This window comes from Ranitomeya variabilis, chromosome 3 (genome assembly GCF_051348905.1).
Source record: "Ranitomeya variabilis isolate aRanVar5 chromosome 3, aRanVar5.hap1, whole genome shotgun sequence".
In the NCBI taxonomy this organism is placed as follows: Eukaryota; Metazoa; Chordata; class Amphibia; order Anura; family Dendrobatidae; genus Ranitomeya; species Ranitomeya variabilis.
In genome coordinates, this window is record NC_135234.1 from 246,232,984 (window position 1) to 246,254,385 (window position 21,402).

The 21,402-nt window shown below is 42.4% G+C and overlaps 1 protein-coding gene across 1 annotated transcript in view; it reads right to left on the reverse strand.

The window, feature by feature from the left end:
- Nucleotides 1-8,670: 8,670 nt before the first annotated feature.
- GUCA1C (guanylate cyclase activator 1C) overlaps nucleotides 8,671-21,402 on the reverse strand; it is a 130,664-nt gene continuing 117,932 nt past the window's right edge. The window contains exons 3-4 of the mRNA XM_077299542.1: nucleotides 20,615-20,702; nucleotides 8,671-9,939 (exon numbers count right to left, since the gene is read on the reverse strand). Of these exons, the coding sequence (XP_077155657.1) occupies nucleotides 9,806-9,939; nucleotides 20,615-20,702 (222 nt within the window). The 3' untranslated portion in view covers nucleotides 8,671-9,805. The remainder of the gene's footprint in view (nucleotides 9,940-20,614; nucleotides 20,703-21,402) is intronic.

The following is a 21,402-nucleotide window of genomic DNA, read 5'->3' on the forward strand; positions in this document are numbered from 1 at the left end:
AGAGTTTCCTCTCCTTCAGACCCTGGGATCCATCCAGGATAGCTTCCGATATTTGTGTCCCATTGACTTGTATTGGTATCGGGTATCGGTATCGGCGATATCCGATATTTTTTGGATATCGGCCGATCCAATCCGATACCGATACTTTTGAATATCGGAAGGTATCGCTCAACACTATTCCTGACCTTTAGTCCATGTCCATCAGTAACTTTACATCTCTTCCCTATCCATAAACCTCCTCCAGTTCAGTCCCCATTTCTGTCTAGTGCTACACTGTGTTGTACCGCCCTCTTCTGCTCACATGATTTGAAATGCCAATCCTGAAAATTTGTGAAGGCAGTGGTCTAGAATTGCATGGCAGGTCTTGGGGCAATACTGGTGCATTGGAGTAGGTGATGTATCATACACCTCCCTCTTAGTTGTTCTCCCCATGGTATTGTTCCTCATAGTCTTCAGATCCAGGCAGCAGGTGTGACAACATCCCTTCTTTTGTAAGAACTTTCTGTATGTTATTCAAAGCATTACTGCATTGTACTACTCACTATGGCTATAGCGTCTTTGTTATTCAGGATTCCCATGGGTTCTATAAAATAATTCCAGGTACCTTGGAAAAATCTCTATTCTAAGAATTTGGATCCTTTCTATAAAACTAAGTTTAGGTATCTTTAAATTTTCTCTAGTCTGTCCTGAAATTAATATCAGGTATCTTGAAAAAATAGCAAGTTGTATTAAACTAATTTCAAATACCTCTAGTTTAAAAATACAATGTTAAATCTCAAAGTGAGGGTACGATCCATATTATCTACCTCAATTCTTGCACTCCTGATCTATCTTTGAGGCAGAGGCAGTATATATATAAATCACTACCAATGCAAATATAAAAGCACCAAGTTCCCATCAGTCCAAGATGCCTGGCATTTCTGTTTTCTGTCAAGGAAAGAATATTTCAGAATGTATCAGGGGAAAGATGCAGTCTCAGTTTTTGCTGTCAGGCCAGTTACCAGTCTTCCCCATACATGCAATGTTTTAACTCAATGTTTATTATTTCTTTCTATAAAAAGAGATAACGAAGCTCACCACGCCTGCCGATCATCCAAGAAACCAAGAAAAGCCGTAGCTGTGGGTGCCTAGATCAGCTGGTGAAGCACAGTGGTAATTGGAAGAATAAGAAAACGTTTGGTACTTCTACCAGGTTAAAATAGGTATATCAATCTTTGCTTCAATCCATTTAAAAACTGAGAAGTGAGGGTAGATTGAAAGACTGACACATTTCTGGCGCACAGGGCATCCTTAATCATAGTATATCAAGCAAGTCTTTGCAATCTCGTTTTACGGCGAGGGACGTGTGACAGACACCGGAATGTGAGTATGTACTGTTTGTTTTTTTTTTTACATTTACAATGGTAACCAGGGTAAGCATCGGGTTACTAAGCGCGGCCCTGCGCTTAGTAACCCGATGTTTACCCTGGTTACCCGGGGACCTCGGCATCGTTGGTTGCTGGAGAGCTGTCTGTGTGACAGCTCCCCAGCGACCACACAACGACTTACCAACGATCACGGCCAGGTCGTATCGCTGGTCGTGATCGTTGGTAAATCGTTTAGTGTGAAGGTACCTTTAATGTTTATTTAACCTCTGTCTGTGGTGGTTTTATCTAATCCTTGTGGCTTTTTATATTCTAAGGGTTTATTGTCCATTGTCTGATGATTCCATGGTATCTCTGTTTCATCTTATCTTGAAAGCTGGCCACTGAAGTGCAAATCACTATACAGGTCCTTCTCAAAAAATTAGCATATAGTGTTAAATTTCATTATTTACCATAATGTAATGATTACAATTAAACTTTCATATATTATAGATTCATTATCCACCAACTGAAATTTGTCAGGTCTTTTATTGTTTTAATACTGATGATTTTGGCCTACAACTCCTGATAACCCAAAAAACCTGTCTCAATAAATTAGCATATCAAGAAAAGGTTCTCTAAATGACCTATTACCCTAATCTTCTGAATCAACTAATTAACTCTAAACACATGCAAAAGATACCTGAGGCTTTTAAAAACTCCCTGCCTGGTTCATTACTCAAAACCCCCATCATGGGTAAGACTAGCGACCTGACAGATGTCAAGAAGGCCATCATTGACACCCTCAAGCAAGAGGGTAAGACCCAGAAAGAAATTTCTCAACAAATAGGCTGTTCCCAGAGTGCTGTATCAAGGCACCTCAATGGTAAGTCTGTTGGAAGGAAACAATGTGGCAGAAAACGCTGTACAACGAGAAGAGGTGACCGGACCCTGAGGAAGATTGTGGAGAAGGACCGATTCCAGACCTTGGGGAGCCTGAGGAAGCAGTGGACTGAGTCTGGTGTGGAAACATCCAGAGCCACCGTGCACAGGCGTGTGCAGGAAATGGGCTACAGGTGCCGCATTCCCCAGGTAAAGCCACTTTTGAACCATAAACAGCGGCAGAAGCGCCTGACCTGGGCTACAGAGAAGCAGCACTGGACTGTTGCTAAGTGGTCCCAAGTACTTTTTTCTGATGAAAGCAAATTTTGCATGTCATTCGGAAATCAAGGTGCCAGAGTCTGGAGGAAGACTGGGGAGAAGGAAATGCCAAAATGCCTGAAGTCCAGTGTCAAGTACCCACAGTCAGTGATGGTGTGGGGTGCCATGTCAGCTGCTGGTGTTGGTCCACTGTGTTTCATCAAGGGCAGAGTCAATGCAGCTAGCTATCAGGAGATTTTGGAGCACTTCATGCTTCCATCGGCTGAAATGCTTTATGGAAATGAAGATTTCATTTTTCAGCACGACCTGGCACCTGCTCACAGTGCCAAAACCACTGGTAAATGGTTTACTGACCATGGTATTACTGTGCTCAATTGGCCTGCCAACTCTCCTGACCTGAACCCCATAGAGAATCTGTGGGATATTGTGAAGAGAAAGTTGAGAGACGCAAGACCGAACACTCTGGATGAGCTTAAGGCCGCTATTGAAGCATCCTGGGCCTCCATAACATCTCAGCAGTGTCACAGGCTGATTGCCTCCATGCCACGCCACATTGAAGCAGTCATTTCTGCCAAAGGATTCCCGACAAAGTATTGAGTGCATAACTGAACATTATTATTTGATGGTTTTTTTGTTTGTTATTAAAAAACACTTTTATTTGATTGGACGGGTGAAATATGCTAATTTATTGAGACAGGTTTTTTGGGTTATCAGGAGTTGTAGGCCAAAATCATCAGTATTAAAACAATAAAAGACCTGACAAATTTCAGTTGGTGGATAATGAATCTATAATATATGAAAGTTTAATTGTAATCATTACATTATGGTAAATAATGAAATTTAACACTATATGCTAATTTTTTGAGAAGGACCTGTATAAGGCCAGAGAAATATGACTAAAGGTACCGTCACATTAAGCGACGCTGCAGCGATCTAGACAATGATGCCGATCGCTGCAGCATCGCTGTTTGGTAGCTGGAGAGCTGTCACACAGACAGCTCTCCAGCGACCAACGATCCCGAAGTCCCCGGGTAACCAGGGTAAACATTGGGTTACTAAGCGCAGGGCCGCGCTTAGTAACCCGATTTTTACCCTGGTTACCATTGTAAAAGTAAAAAAAAAACACTACATACTTACATTCCTGTCGCGTCCCTCGCCTTCAGCTTCCCTGCCCTGTGTAAGCGCTGGCCGGAAAGCAGAGCGGTGACATCACCGCTGTGCTCTGCTTTACGGCCGGCCGGCGCTGACACTGGGGGACGCAGGGACGCAGGGAAGCGGACGCCGGGGGACGCGACAGGAATGTAAGTATGTAGTGTTTTTTTTTTTTACTTAACAATGGTAACCAGGGTAAACATCAGGTTACTCTAAGCACGGCCCTGCGCTTAGTAACCTGATGTTTACCCTGGTTACCAGTGAAGACATCGCTGGATCGGTGTCACACACACCAATCCAGCGATGTCAGCGGGTGATCCAGCGACGAAATAAGGTGCTGGCCTTCTAGCTCCGACCAACGATGTCACAGCAGGATCCTGATCGCTGCTGCGTGTCAAACACAACGATATCGCTATCCAGGACGCTGCAACGTCACGGATCGCTATCATTATTGTTATTAAGTTGTTCAGTGTGAAGGTACCTTTAGACAGAAGCATAAACTTGGGTACCTGTACATGTGTACAGTGTTGTGATACCTGCATAAGTGGGGACGCCCGTGCAGTGTTGTGAATTTCCCAGGGGTTCGCTGCCTTGATGTTGGGTCTCTGATATTCCAGATGGATGATGTTTAAAAGCCTCTTGGTAACGGAAGAGGTGAGTATACGTACTTAATCATTATATGTATTTAATTTTTATATGTACTTAACCTTTGTATCTTAAAATATACAAAAGTGTACGCAATCATAATATTCAATCATACTATTCCTTTAATTTTGTACTTTGAAATAAAATTGCATTATATCGCAAGTAGTAGCCTTCTTTAAAGCCGTATCCGAACCTTAGTGTTAAAAACTTGGTAATACAAGTTTACAGCCGGTGAAAATAAAAATAATAAGTAAGTATGTATTGTAGTCTAAGTGGATAAAGAGAACTAAGTGAACACACATGTGGATGGAGTGTAAAGTAGATTAGTGTTTGTGTATGTAAAGCACCGTGGTGAGAGAGACTAGCAGTGTAATGAATAAAGCGCTTAGGATAAAAAGATACTGTATATAGAGAAGTAAAAAAAAGTGAGACATACATGGCAATAACTATAGAATGTTTAAAAATTTTACAAAAGGTAAGTGTGTAGTAGAAAATCATGAAGTATGTGCAGTAAATAATAAAGTATTTGTGTGACCAATAAAGCACAAATGAATAATAAATGCACACAAAAATGTTGCCAGATATTGTCTTTTATTGAATTAACAAAGACAATAACATACTATAGGTAGTACCTGGTAAGAAAATACAAAACCAAGAATACAATCCAAAGAAAATAATAATTCGAAATTAGTAAATAGAATCTAAAGCGCAATAGATGCTGGTTTCAACTATAGCACTTGTTCTTATTCCCAGGCTGAGGCCCCGTCTTGCAGCTGTTGTGAATGGAGAAGATGCCGAGCCTGTGTGGCTTTCTCTACACACTTCAATCCTTTTCTCAAGATAGTTGTTTGTCTTTTGGATAAGTATTGAATATCTGAGATGTGATAAACCCTTCTAAATGTTAGCAAAAATGACTTAAACAACAGAATATAACTCCAAGTAAATCAAACTTCTGTGAAATCAAACTGTCCACTTAGGAAGCAACAGTATTTGACGATCAATTTCACATGCTATTGTGCTATTGGAATAGACAACAGATGGAAATTATTGGTCACTGGTGCCCTGTGCTCTTCACAGATGATAGCAGGTTTGGAGATACCGTGGAGAGCAATCTGCTGCCTGCAACATCCTTCATCATGACCGGTTTGGCAGTGAGTCAGTAATGGTGTGGGGTGGCATTTCTTTGGAGGGCCGCACAGCCCTCCATGTGCTCGCCAGAGGTAGCCTGACTGCCATTAGGTACCGAGATGAGATCCTCAGACCCCTTGTGAGACCATATGCTGGTGCAGTTGTCCCCGGGTTCCTCCTAATGCAGGACAATGCCAGACCTCATGTGGCTGGAGTGTGTAAGCAGTTCCTGCAAGATGAAGGCATTGAAGCTATGGACTGGCCCGCATGTTCCCCAGACCTAAATCCGATTGAACACATCTGGGGCATCAGTTGGCGGATTCTTTAGTCCAGGTCTAGGAGGAGTTCCCTCAGGAGACCATCCGCCGCCTCATCAGGAGCATGCCCAGGCATTGTAAGGAGAACATATAGGCACTTGAAGGCCACACACACTGCTGAGCATCATTCCCTTGTCTTGAGGCATTTCCACTGAAGTTGGATCAGCCTGTAACTTCATTTTCTATTTTGATTTTGAGCATCATTCCAACTCCAGACCTCCGTGGGATATTAGTTGTGATTTACGTTGATTATTTTTAGGTTTTAGTGTTCTCAACACATTCCACTATGTAATGAATAAAGATTTAGAACTGGAATATTTAATTCAGTGATATGTAGGATGTGGGATTTTAGTGTTCCCTTTATTTTTTTAGCAGTGTATATAGGTATACTTTTTTCCCCCAGTTTCTTTACTTTATTAAATGCATAACAATGCAGAACAATATGTCATTGTAACCCCTTAGTGACGGAGCCAAATTTTTTCAATCTGCCCAGTGTCACTTTATGTGGTAATAACTCTGCAACGCTTCAACAAATCCCAGTGATTTTGAGATTGTTTTTTCATGACACTTTATACTTTATGATAATGGTAAATTTAGGTCAACATGTTTTGTGTTTATTTATAAAAAAATATCAAAAATTTGAGAAAAATGTAAAAAAAATAGCAATTTTCTAAATTTGAATGATTATCCCTTTAATCTAGATGGTCATACCACAGCAAATCATTAATAAATAACATTTCCCACATGTCGGCTTTACATCAGCACCATTTGTAAAATGTTATTTTATTTTGTTAGCATTTTAGGAGGTTTAAAATTGTAGCAGCAATTTTTCATTTTTTCAAGGAAATATACAAAATGTATTTTTTAGGGACTTATCCATGTTTGAAGTGACTTCAGGGGTCTCATATATTGGGAAACCTCCAAACGTGATATCATTTTAAAAAACAGTACCCCCTGACATATTGAAAACTGCAGTCAGGTAGTTTATTAACCCTTCAGGTGCTTTACAGGAATTAATGCAAAGTGGTATGACAGAAATAAAAATGTGTATTTTTACCACCTAAATGCCTCTAACTTCTGAACAGATTACTACAGCCGTCAGACTCTAAGGGTACTGTCACACAGTACCATTTTGATCGCTACGACGGCACGATCCGTGACGTCGCAGCGATCGTATGATTATCGCTCCAGCGTCGTAGACTGCTGTCACACGTTGCAATCACGGCGCTGGAGCGATGCCGAAGTCCCCGGTAACCAGGGTAAACATCGGGTAACTAAGCGCAGGGCCGCGCTTAGTAACCCGATGTTTACCGTGGTTACCAGCGTAAAAGTAAAAAAAAACAAACAGTACATACTTACATTCTGGTGTCTGTCCCCGGCGTTCTGCTTCTCTCCACTGTGTAAGCGCCATAGCCGGCAAGCACAGCGGTGACGTCAGACGTCAGCGCTGTGCTCGCTTTCCGGCTGGCAGACGCTCACACAGTGGAGAGAAGCTGAGACGCCGGGGACAGACACCGGAATGTGAGTATGTACTGTTTGTTTTTTTTTTACTTTTACGCTGGTAACCACGGTAAACATCGGGTTACTAAGCGCGGCCCTGCGCTTAGTTACCCGATGTTTACCCTGGTTACAAGCGAACACATCGCTGGATCGCTGTCACACACAACGATCCAGCGATGTCAGCGGGTGATCAAGCGACGAAAGAAAGTTCCACACGATCTGCTACGACGTACGATTCTCAGCAGGATCCCTGATCGCTGCTGCGTGTCAGACACTGCGATATCGTAACGATATCGCTAGAACGTCACGAATCGTACCGTCGTAGCGATCAAAATGGTACTGTGTGACAGTACCCTAAGGCCGCTATTTGGTCGTGAATTGCCATAGCAAACATCAAGACCACACAATCATGATCTGAGGGCACCAATTTGGATAAAGAGGAAGCCTCCACACTCTGTTAACCATTTATAATGATGTAGTCACTATTGACAGCAGCATCTAAGGGGTTAAACAGATATGGACGGTGCCAACACTGATCGTGGGTGATACAGCAAGTTGTCAGCTATAGTGTAGAGCCGACAGCTGCTGCAGGATTGTCACCAGTATGGGAAGGCTATTCTCTTATATCTCAGGTCAGTTTAAAGACGTATTGGCGGTCATTAAGGGGTTAATACAACTTTATTGGGAGATAATCAATGCAAACAGTATAGAACATTCATATTATGTTATATAAAGCGACATTAACAAGTAGATGCTCATTTTCAAAGAAGTTCATATGCAAATTGCCTCTTCAGAGAAAAAGAGGACTTGAACTCTATAGCGCCACCTGTTGAAAGTGGCGAATTGTGTCTGCGAATTGAGATACTGATTTGGCTCTTATCCTAAGTCATATTGCACGACTCGTTAAAGGGTTGATTGTGACTTGTAGGATTGCTGCATCCAACAGGTAGCGCTATAGAGTTCAAGTCCTCTTTTTCTCTGAAGAGGCAATTTGCATATTACATTTCCCAGAGGAGCATTGCATGGCGAATAAGTCTCCTTACCTTGACAAGCCAGAGTTGGTATGTGACTCTCCACAAGGAGAAACTATACCCCTTAAACCAAAGAAGTTCATGAACATTTATGTAACAGAGACAGAAAAATCTGCTTATATTAGGCTACTTTCACACTAGCGTCGGGAAAGACCCGTCGCTGTGCGTCGGGCCGACGTTCCCGACGCTAGCGTGGTCTCCGTCGCACAACGGGGGCAGCGGATGCACTTTTCCCACGCATCCGCTGCCCCATTGTGAGGTGCGGGGAAGTGCGGGGAGGTGGGGGCGGAGTTCCGGCCGCGCATGCGCGGTCGGAAAAAGCGGACCGTCGGGAGCAAAAAACGTTACATGTAACGTTTTTTTCTTCCGACGGTCCGCTACCACACGCCCAAGCGTCGCAAAACGGACGCGACGTTTGGCAATGCGTCGCAAATGCGTCGCTAATGTTAGTCTATGACGAAAAAACGTATCCAGCAAGAACTTTTGCTGGATGCGTATTTTCGGCAAAACGACGCATTTGCGACGTATTGCAGTTAACGCTAGTGTGAAAGTAGCCTTAGCTATATGGTATTTGTCTGGATAGGGTGTTAATGCAAAGCTCCGAAGATTACATAAGTGCCACTATAGTGTTTGTGCCAGAGAGATTATGACATTATAGTACTCTCTACATGTTGGCATTATTGAACTCTGTTCAGATTAATGTCAGAGAAGTATGACAATGTATCTACACTTCATAATTATTCTGTGATCTTTGTCATGTTATTTATTTTGCTTTGTAATACTCAGCATCGCAATTTTTGGTATTTTTTTTCCATAATGTTGCCAAACACTAGAAAAAAAGCCCCAATATGTATGCAACCAAATTTGCCTTTTAGCCCTTTTATTCATAGGAAATTTTCCAAATATTTAAACCCGTACTGTATTTTCATCTGTAGAAACATATACAGTATGTATCTAATTTATACACTGAGCACTTCTGGAATATTAAGATGTAAGATAATGAATGATAATCCATATTATTCATTTTAATTTTTATCTAACTGTGTAGTAATGAGATTAGGCTTCTTCCCATTGTTGTAAAGTTCTTTTATTAAGAATTTAAGGTTATGTCAGAATTATCCGAACCTTTTCATAAACCTTCGGCTGAGCCTTAAAGTTAGTTAGTTACATTAAAAAGTCAGACAGTATCTTCTTTATTCTTGTTTAATCCAGATTGAAGTCAATCTCCTTCTAAACTCACTTAAACTGGATTTAAATCAATGAGTAGCTGACAGATTACTTTTTGCTGATCTGGTACAGACTGGTATGGTTTTGTTATATTACATAATATACATTTTCTTTCAAGGCAATATCTGTAAAGTACATGAAGCATGCAGTATTTCTTACATTTGCTGTTTTGCTCATTTTGTCTTATCAACCACCATCCTCATATAACATTCCTGAATGATAAATGCATAGACCCCCAGAAAACAAGACATCCTCTTATGTAAGACAGTTATATAGAGATCCAAGGTTAACGACATTCCATTTATGGAATACTTCTCCGTCTTCCATTCTGAATAATTTTCAATACATTGGAGAGGTCGAAACTTTTTGAGATTATTTCCAAAAGCTCTGAGTCCTTTTCTATTCCACCAATAAACTCTTCTAAGGTCAGCTCACCTAGAAGCAGAGGGTAGCATATGAAAAGGTGTGCAGAATTCAGTTTTTACATTGAAAGAACATGCAGGTACTACAATCAGGGTATTTTACAAAAAAAGAATAAAATCCATATACCATATTAAAGGGAACCTGTCACCCCGCTTTTTGAAGATGAGCTAAAAATAGCATTAAATAGGGGCAGAGCTGGGCGTTACATTAGTGTCTTTTGTGTGCCTTTATTACCCACCTATGCTGCTGAAATACCTTTGTAAAGTCGCCGTTTTCTGCTGTCACTCACGCTGGTCTGGTCATATGGGCGTGGTGACAGCGCTGTTTCTCCCCCAGATCAGGCTCATCATTCCGTTGGTGGCGTAGTGGTGTGCGCATGTCCAACAGAGAATATCCACTGCCCAGGTGATGAAAAAGAGCGCGATCTGCGCTATTCAGCCGTTTACCGGTGGGCGTGGCCATCTTTCTGTGGCTGCGCGTGCACAGATGGAGCGCTCTGCTGCCCGGGGCTTCAGGAAAATGGCCGCCGCGATCTCCATCTGCGCACGCGCAGAATCCCGCGGCCATTTTCCTGAAGCCCCAGGCAGCAGAGCGCTCCATCTGCGCATGCGCGGCCACAGGAAAGATGGCCGCGCCCACCGGTAAACGGCTGAATAGCGCAGATCGCGCTCTTTTTCATCACCTGAGCAGTGGATTCGCCTTTTGGACATGCGCACACCACTACGCCACCAACGGAATGATGAGCAGGATTCTGGGGGAGAAACAGCGTTGTCACCAAGCCCATAGGACCAGACCAGCGTGAGTGACAGCACAAAACGGCGACTTTACAAAGGTATTTCGGCAGCATAGGTGGGTAATAAAGGCACACAAAAGACACTAATGTAACGCCCAGCTCTGCCCCTATTTAGCGCTATTTTTAGCTCATCTTCAAAAAACGGGGTGACAGGTTCCCTTTAATGAATCTTAGACAAGTAGTCAAAGCTTAGTCATTGTTTTGTTTTTTTCTTTTTTACTTAGAGATATTGAAATTTTTCTATTTAATTAAATGTCTTGTCAATTGTGGTGCTAATTTCTACAAAAATAACAGTAAGAGCTACAGACATATTGATTTGTAGCTTAGCCTTAGCCCATGAATAAAACAAATGGTTTCCTGGAAAGCAAAAGTAGGCCTTCTTTAAAGGGGATGTTCACTTCTAGAACAACCCTTTCTTAAACTTCAGTGCTGTGCAAATTAATTGGGACAAAGCATTTTTTAAGAAAAATCGTTAGTTGGTTACCAGTCAATGATTCAAACCACTTTTAATATATAATAAATAAATCTTGGTCAACTAGCCAGTGGAAAAAGGTAATTTTCAGAATTATTATGTAACAGTGCATTATAACATTTTATTTTTTTGCTTTGTCCCAATTAATTTGCACAGCACTGTACATGTTTGAGCCCAATAAAATGATAATGCCTATTCTCACCTCCCTAGCTGGTTCCATTCCAGTGGTGTCAACACTCACAGTCGATGGGCTGCGATGCGGTGTTGTGCCACGTGATGCCCAATCAGTGCTGGCATCACTGTCTCTGCCTTCGGACAAACTGCACATGAAGAGGAAGTCTGGGAAGAACTGCAGCCGTGGTTTCCTCTTCATGTTCAATTTGTACAAAGGCAGAGACAGTGATGCCAGAGCTATTTTGGCGCCGGAGTCACACGTCACAACACTATATCACAGCTCCAAAGACGACTGCCGACACCACAGGAATGGCACAGACACAGAAGGCGAGTATAGGCTTTATTATCTCATTGGAGCCGGACATTTAGTTTAAGAATGGGTTATCCTAGTAGTAGACAATCCCTTTAAGATTGCGCATGGCACCTAACTATGCTATGTTTCTATGTATATAGTGTGACTGTAATGTATTCTGTTTGTGTAGTGTATATTGAGTGTGTAGTATATACTGCATAAGCAGGTAAGTGAGGAGTACTGCAGTAGGTATTTACACTTTCAGCTCTGAACAGAATGTAAGTGGTGGACACTCATCTAAGGTCCAACTTGATATTTGATCTGGTCTGATGTTGTGAATTCCGTTCTGGAGCTCCCTCCTGTGGTTGCTAATGGTATTTTTGTGAGCTCTGCTCTTGGGCTCCCTCTGGTGGTTTCGAGTGGAACTGCTGCTCCTTTAGGTAGCTGTAGCAGCTGCCATCACTGATCGCCTTGCCTGGGTTTGTTATTTAAACCTGCTCTGGGCTTTAGTTCATGCCAGCTGTCAATGTCTTAGGTTGGATTTTGTTCTCTCCTTGGATTTCTCATATGGCCTGTCCTTGTCAGCAAAAGATAAGTTTCTGCTAGTTCTTGTTTGTCCATTTGCTTTGGACTTATTGTTTTGCAAATATGTCTCTTTTTGTCCAGCTTGTCACTATGTCATATTCAGGCTAGCTGGAAGCTCTGGGAAGCAGATTTGCCCCTCCACACCGTGAGTCGGTGTGGAGTTCATTTTTGTAAACTCTGCGTGGATTTTTGTAGTTTTTAATACTGACCGCACAGTATCCTTTTCTCTCTGTCTATCAAGTTTAGTATTGGCCTCCTTTGCTGAAAACTGATTTCATTTCTGTGTATGTCATTTCCCTCTTCACTCACAGTCAATATTTGTGCGGGGCTATCTTTCCTTTGGGGGTTTTCTCTGAGGCAAGATAGCTTTCTATTTCCTTCTTTAGGGGTAGTTAATTCTTAGGCTGTGAAGAGGTGTCTAGGGAGAGTCAGGAACATCCCACGGCTATTACTAGTGTTGTTGTTAGGATTAGGGATTGCGGTCTGTAGAGAGACCACCTCCTCAGAGCTCGTCCCATGTTGCATTTTAGCCACCAGGTCATATCAGTGTGGCCTCTTAACCACCAGGTCATAACAGTACAGCTGGCCCACAATGTGTTAAATTCATCTCAAAAGAGGGAAAAGAAAGTTCTGAGTCATTTTTTTTTCCTTTGTAGCTTGTTTTGTCTTTTTTTCCCCCTTAATCTCTGGGTGGTTCAGGATTTTGGTGCTGATATGGAGGTTCAGGGTCTGTCCTTGCGCGTGGATCAACTCGCTGCAAGGGTACAGAGTATCCAAGATTATGTTGTCCAGACTCCGGTATTAGAGCCTAGAATTCCTATTCCTGATTTATTTTCTGGGGATAGATCTAAATTTCTGAACTTTAAAAATAATTGCAGATTGTTTTTTGCTCTGAGACCCCGTTCCTCTGGTGACCCCATTCAGCAGGTGAAGATTGTTTTTTCTTTGCTGCGTGGCGACCCGCAGGACTGGGCATTCTCCCTTGAGCCAGGAAATCCTGCATTGCTCAATGTTGATGCATTTTTTCAAGCGCTCGGATTGCTGTATGACGAGCCTAATTCTGTGGATCAGGCAGAAAAAATTTTGCTGGCTCTGTGTCAGGGTCAGGAAGCAGCAGAAGTATACTGCCAGAAATTTAGAAAGTGGTCTGTGCTCACAAAATGGAATGAGTATGCCCTGGCAGCGATTTTCAGAAAGGGTCTTTCTGAAGCCCTTAAAGATGTTATGGTGGGGTTTCCCACGCCTGCTGGTCTGAATGAGTCAATGTCTTTGGCCATTCAGATTGATCGGCGCCTGCGCGAGTGCAAGGTTGTGCACCATATGGCAGTGTCCTCTGAGCAGAGTCCTGAGCCTATGCAATGTGATAGGATTTTGACTAGAGCAGAAAGGCAGAAGTTCAGATGTCAGAATGGCCTGTGTTTTTACTGTGGTGATTCTGCTCATGCGATTTCTGATTGCCCTAAGCGTACTAAGAGGGTCCCTAGGTCTGTTACCATTAGTACTGTACAGCCTAAATTTCTTTTGTCTGTTACCCTGATTTGCTCATTGTCGTCCTTTTCTGTTATGGCATTTGTGGATTCTGGCGCTGCCCTGAACTTAATGGACTTAGAATTTGCCAAGCGCTGTGGTTTTTCCTTGGAGCCTTTGCGGAGCCCTATTCCCCTAAGGGGGATTGATGCTATGCCATTGGCCAAGAATAAACCCCAGTACTGGACACAGTTGACCATGTACATGGCTCCAGCACATCAGGAAAATATTCGCTTTTTGGTGTTGCATAATTTGCATGATGTTGTTGTGCTGGGTTTTCCATGGTTACAGGTACATAATCCAGTGCTGGATTGGAGATCTATGTCTGTAACTGGTTGGGGTTGTCAGGGGACACATAGTGATATTCCTTTGATGTCCATTTCCTCGTCTCCTTCTTCTGATGTTCCTGAGTTTTTGTCGGATTTCCAGGATATATTTGATGAGCCCAAGTCCAGTTCCCTGCCTCCTCATAGGGACTGCGATTGTGCCATTAATTTGATTCCTGGTTGTAAGTTCCCTAAGGGCCGACTTTTCAATCTGTCTGTGCCAGAGCATGCCGCTATGCGGAGTTATGTAAAGGAGTCCTTGGAGAAGGGGCATATTCGCCCGTCTTCGTCACCATTGGGAGCGGGTTTTTTTTTTGTTGCCAAGAAGGATGGTTCCTTGAGACCCTGTATAGATTATCGCCTTCTCAATAAGATCACGGTCAAATTCCAGTACCCTTTACCTTTGCTTTCTGATTTGTTTGCTCGGATTAAGGGTGCCAGTTGGTTTACTAAAATTGACCTTCGAGGGGCGTATAATCTCGTGCGTATTAAACAAGGTGATGAATGGAAAACAGCATTTAATACGTCCGAAGGCCACTTTGAATATCTTGTGATGCCATTCGGGCTCTCTAATGCTCCATCGGTATTTCAGTCCTTTATGCATGATATCTTCCGGAATTATCTGGATAAATTCATGATTGTGTATTTGGATGATATTTTGGTTTTTTCCGATGACTGGGGGTCTCATGTGAAGCAGGTTAGGATGGTATTTCAGGTCCTTCGTGCTAATGCGTTGTTTGTGAAAGGGTCTAAGTGCCTCTTTGGAGTTCAGAAAGTTTCTTTTTTGGGTTTCATTTTTTCTCCCTCGGCTATTGAAATGGACCCTGTTAAAGTCCAGGCCATTCATGATTGGACTCAACCCACATCTGTAAAGAGCCTTCAAAAATGTTTGGGCTTTGCTAATTTTTATCGTCGCTTTATTGCTAATTTTTCTAGTGTGGTGAAGCCTCTGACCAATTTGACGAAGAAAGGCGCTGATGTGATGAATTGGTCCTCTGCGGCTGTTGAGGCCTTTCAGGAGCTTAAACGTCGTTTTACTTCTGCCCCTGTGTTACATCAGCCAGATGTTTCTCTCCCTTTTCAGGTTGAGGTTGATGCTTCTGAGATTGGGGCAGGGGCCGTTTTGTCTCAGAGAAATTCTGATGGCTCTTTGATGAAACCATGTGCTTTCTTCTCCAAAAAGTTTTCGCCTGCTGAGCGTAATTATGATGTCGGCAATCGGGAGTTGTTGGCTATGAAGTGGGCATTTGAGGAGTGGCGACATTGGCTTGAGGGAGCCAAGCATCGCGTGGTGGTCTTGACTGATCATAAAAATTTGATTTACCTCGAGTCTGCTAAGCGGTTGAATCCTAGACAAGTTCGGTGGTCTCTGTTTTTCTCCCGTTTTGATTTTGTGGTCTCGTATATTCCGGGATCTAAGAATGTGAAGGCTGATGCCCTTTCTAGGAGTTTTTTGCCTGATTCTCCGGGAGTTCTTGAGCCGGCTGGGATTCTCAAGGAGGGGGTGATTCTTTTTGCCATCTCCCCTGATTTGCGGCGGATACTTCAGGAGTTTCAGGCTGATAAACCTGACCACTGTCCAGTGGGGAAACTGTTTGTTCCTGATAGATGGACTAGCAGGGTAATTTCTGAGGTTCATTGTTCGGTGTTGGCTGGTCACCCTGGGATTTTCGGTACCAGAGATTTGGTGGCTAGGTCCTTTTGGTGGCCTTCCTTGTCGCGGGATGTGCGTTCGTTTGTGCAGTCCTGTGGGACCTGTGCTCGGGCTAAGCCTTGCTGTTCCCATGCCAGTGGGTTGCTTTTGCCTTTGCCTATTCCTGAGAGGCCTTGGACACATATTTCCATGGATTTTATTTCTGATCTTCCTGTTTCTCAGAAGATGTCTGTCATCTGGGTGGTTTGTGACCGGTTTTCTAAGATGGTCCATTTTGGTACCATTGCCTAAGTTGCCTTCCTCCTCTGATTTGGTTCCATTATTTTTTCAGCATGTGGTTCGTTTGCATGGTATTCCGGAGAATATTGTGTCTGACAGAGGTTCCCAGTTCATTTCTAGGTTTTGGCGGTCCTTTTGTGCTAGAATGGGCATTGATTTGTCTTTTTCTTCAGCATTCCATCCTCAGACAAATGGCCAAACGGAGCGAACCAATCAGACCTTGGAAACCTATTTGAGATGCTTCGTGTCTGCTGATCAGGATGATTGGGTGACCTTTTTTCTGTTGGCCGAGTTTGCCCTTAATAATCGGGCTAGTTCTGCTACCTTGGTTTCGCCTTTCTTTTGTAACTTTGGTTTTCATCCTCGTTTTTCTTCAGGGCAGCTTGAGCCTTCTGACTGTCCTGGTGTGGATTCTGTGGTGGACAGGTTGCAGCAAATTTGGACTCATGTGGTGGACAATTTGACGTTGTCTCAGGAAAAGGCTCAACGTTTTGCTAACCGTCGTCGGTGTGTTGGTCCCCGGCTTCGTGTGGGGGATTTGGTCTGGTTGTCTTCTTGTCATGTTCCTATGAAGGTTTCTTCCCCTAAGTTCAAGCCTCGCTTTATTGGGCCTTATAAGATTTCTGAAATTATCAATCCGGTGTCTTTTCGTTTGGCCCTTCCAGCTTCTTTTTCCATTCATAATGTGTTCCATAGATCCTTGTTGCGGAGATATGTGGTACCTATGGTTCCCTTAGTTGATCCTCCTGCTCGGGTGTTGGTTGAGGGGGAATTGGAATATGTGGTGGAGAAGATTTTGGATTCTCGTTTTTCGAGACGGAAGCTTCAGTATTTGGTCAAGTGGAAGGGTTATGGCCAGGAGGATAATTCTTGGGTTGTTGCCTCCGATGTTCATGCTGCCGATTTGGTTCGTGCTTTCCATTTGGCTCGTCCTGATCGGCCTGGGAGCTCTGGTGAGGGTTCGGTGACCCCTCCTCAAGGGGGGGGTACTGTTGTGAATTCCGTTCTGGAGCTCCCTCCTGTGGTTGCTAATGGTATTTTTGTGAGTTCTGCTCTTGGGCTCCCTCTGGTGGTTTCGAGTTGAACTGCTGCTCCTTTAGGTAGATGTAGCAGCTGCCATCACTGATCGCCTTGCCTGGGTTTGTTATTTAAACCTGCTCTGGGCTTTAGTTCATGCCAGCTGTCAATGTCTTAGGTTGGATTTTGTTCTCTCCTTGGATTTCTCATATGGCCTGTCCTTGTCAGCAAAAGATAAGTTTCTGCTAGTTCTTGTTTGTCCATTTGCTTTGGACTTATTGTTTTGCAAATATGTCTCTTTTTGTCCAGCTTGTCACTATGTCATATTCAGGCTAGCTGGAAGCTCTGGGAAGCAGATTTGCCCCTCCACACCGTGAGTCGGTGTGGAGTTCATTTTTGTAAACTCTGCGTGGATTTTTTTAGTTTTTAATACTGACCTCACAGTATCCTTTTCTCTCTGTCTATCAAGTTTAGTATTGGCCTCCTTTGCTGAAAACTGATTTCATTTCTGTGTATGTCATTTCCCTCTTCACTCACAGTCAATATTTGTGGGGGGCTATCTTTCCTTTGGGGGTTTTCTCTGAGGCAAGATAGCTTTCTATTTCCTTCTTTAGGGGTAGTTAATTCTTAGGCTGTGAAGAGGTGTCTAGGGAGAGTCAGGAACATCCCACGGCTATTACTAGTGTTGTTGTTAGGATTAGGGATTGCGGTCAGTAGAGATACCACCTCCTCAGAGCTCGTCCCATGTTGCGTTTTAGCCACCAGGTCATATCAGTGTGGCCTCTTAACCACCAGGTCATAACAGTCTGAGGTCTAATGGTTTTTAAGGGCCTGGATTCTAGATGTAATATATTTTCTATTCTGTTATGGTAATAGATCTCTTGGATCTAGAGTTAGATCTGATTTTTTTTTAAATGTCTAGAGTCTGAATTTAACATTCTGAATGTTAATAATTTTTTCTGGGGTTGCACGTCACCTTTTCTACTTATCACTTCAGTTGCTCCTCTCCTTTGAAATCATTTAAATTGTACTTCATCTATGTGCTTTTTAAAATGGTAGGTCAATATGTTTATTTAGTAAGAGGCTTAAGCTGGTTTCACACTGATGCATAATGAGTGCATTTTAGCATAAAAAGCATACAGTTTTGCAAAACATTCATTCTTCTTGTGATTCTGCTGATCTAAAGCTAGTGTAGATCATATAACAAGTTTCTTGTCTTTCCATGTGAGGTATAAATAATTGTATACTGACTGCCATTTAACCCAAGGAAGGCCCAGTTTGGGTCTACTAACTAGTGATAATCAATAGTGATGAGCAAGTATACTCGTTGATCGGGTTTTCCCGAGCATGCTTGGGTGGTCTCCGAGTATTTGTTAGTGCTCGGAGATTTAGTTTTCGTTGCTGTAGCTGCATGATTTACACCTGCTAGACAGGCTGAATGAATGTGAGGAATGCCTGTTTGGTAGGGAATTCCCGCATGTGTTCAGGCTGTCCAGCAGCCGTAAATCATGCAGCTGAGGCCAAGAAAACTAAATCTCTGAGCACTAACAAATACTCAGAGATCACCCGGGCATACTCGGGAAAACCCGGGCAATGAGAGTACTCACTCATCACTAATAATCAAGTGTGCCAAAATTAAAATTTGGCAATTTGCTCTTATTTGGTCACTAAATTCTATGTGAATCATATGTTTCTCACTAAATTCTATGTGAATCATATGTTTCTTATCATTTTTGAATAAACTCCGGAGCTTAATAAAATTGGAGTGAAAAAAAGTTACCTTGCTGTTCACATTTTTCACTGTTGCAGCAAGTTTTGTTCTTACATGCATGAAATATGATGGAAGAGCCAAAGAGCACAAGTGGAGGACTATGCGCAAGATGGTGGCAATGAGACAGTAGAGCAAAGTGACATTTTTTTATGACCGTCAGCAAAATGGAGGTTGGATGCCATTTTGACTAAATTGCACGAATCAAGTTGCAAAACAATTAGTTTTCAGATGAATTCAAAGTATTTGTAAAATTTGAGATGTTATCAGTTTGTGAAGGAAATATATCATCAATAAGTAGAGTTACATTTTGTTGACAAAAGGGTGAAACTGGATATACCCGTATTGCAGACACAGAGGGGCTTTTGCTAGATGTCAACCATGGCTAGGTGTCAACCATGGCACCTTACCTCCTGGACCATGAGCTTCAAAGGGGTTAGCAAATGGTCTGTACTAGACACAGAATATTTGAAATGCCACAGTTTAGCCCATCATCCACTCACAAACAGCATCTTTTAAAGGGCCAATCTGGGTCATCCTTGAAATAGGAGCCTATGGTCAGGGCTATAAAAGCTGGGTGACACAAAGAAGTTGTTCACATGTGAGGGCAACCTATGGCCGGTTTCACACGTCAGTGGCTCCGGTACGTGAGGTGTCAGTTTGCTCACGTACCGGAGACACTGACACACGTAGACACATTAAAATCAATGTGTCTCTCCAGATGTCATTGATTTTTTGCGGACCGTGTGTCCGTGTGCAAAACACGGAGACATGTCAGTGTTCGTGGGAGCGCACGGATCACACGGACCCATTAAAGTCAATGGGTCCGTGTAAAACACGTACCGCACACGGATGCTGTCCGTGTGCCGTCCGTGTGCCGTGCAGGAGACAGCGCTACAGTAAACACTGTCCCCCCAGCTTGTGGTGCTGAAGACGCCATTCATTTCTTCTCTCCAGCAGCGTTCGCTGGAGAGAAGAAATGAAAAATCATTGTTTTTTTTTTGCGGTTGAAATAAAGATCTTTGTCACCAACCCCCTCCCACCCCCTGTGCGCCCGCCCTCTGGAAATAAAATACTCACCCAGCTCCCTCGATGCGTCCTCTCCGGGCCGCAGCTTCTCCTCTATGAGCGGTCACGTGGTGCCGCCCATTACAGTGATGAATATGCGGCTCCACCTCCCATAGGGGGACCGCTCATAACCGATTTTTCCGGTACCGGAATTATCTGGATGTGTGGGACAGGCCTAATTGGCTGATGTGATTCATAATTCCCTTCTCCGCTCCTCAAGAAATACAGAAGGTATCTGATAGAAACGTTTAGATATTTCTGTTATTTCTCCCTTTTTAGTTTTAGTTTATAACGAAACTGTTTTGCATATTTGTGTATCGTTTTATTTTTACCTTTCTATATATTTATTGTAAGTACTGTTTATTTTTATATTGAAGGTTAAAATCTTTAATAACTTGTATGCTCTAAAATAATCTATTGCCCTACAGAGAGTGTATGACCTTTTGATTGTCTGATTGTAACATATTTTGACGACTCATCATCACCACGTGTGTTTGATGAGTGGGGGCAGCGCGTTAGATATTTGGGTGTGTTGAATGTGTCGGGATGTGATTTACGCTCAATGTATAGCCTAAAGCAGAGGGTGAGAGCTAGATTGAGTGAGAGGAGATAAATTAACCCATGCAGGCGCACTTCATGTCACATGCTGAGAAGTGTGTATGTGACAAATTTGCCTAGTAAAGATTAACACATTTCTTCTATTAACACTACCAAACACGAAAGCAAACATACCATCTCCATTGACATCAATTTTTTCGAACAACATTGATGTGAAATCCTCAGGACTTATTCCCTGGTGACCGTTTATAGATTGAACTGCCTAAAAAAAAATAGAATCACATGTAAGATAAAACTAATTATGTATCATTGTTTTGAATAGTCCATCAATAATAGTTAGTAGAATGTTAAACTTTAGCAGAATGATATTCTTTATTAAACAATATGGATAATGTTTATTATAGAAAGCACACTAAGTTATGAATAAAATAATAGTTGCCTTGGGGACATATTCATTACCTTTTAATCTTTTAATGATTTTTACTAATGAGTTTTAAAATATTTACACTGTGAATATTGTATTGACAGAAACGCACTCCTGTCAAAAGTCCTGTGTTTTATAGAACATTCCTGTGAAAGAGTCAGGCTGTGTGTGCACACGTTGCGTTTTTGTTTCGTGTTTTTTCGCTATAAAAACGCGATAAAAATGCATAAAAACGCATACATATGCATCCTATCATTTAGAATGCATTCTGCAATTTTTGGGCACATGATGCGTTTTTTTCTGCGAAAAAAACGCGTCACGGTAAAAAAACACAGCATGTTCATTAATTTTGCGTTTTTTTCGCGTTTTTCCCGCTATATAATGCATTGGGAAAGCTCCGGAAAAAAACGCGAAAAAAACGCAGTAAAAACGCAAAAAAAATGCATGCGGTTTTCTTGCAGAAAATGTCCGTTTTTCTTCAAGAAATTCTTACGTGTGCACATACCCTAAGGGTGAATCGTAATTATAAATGTTTATT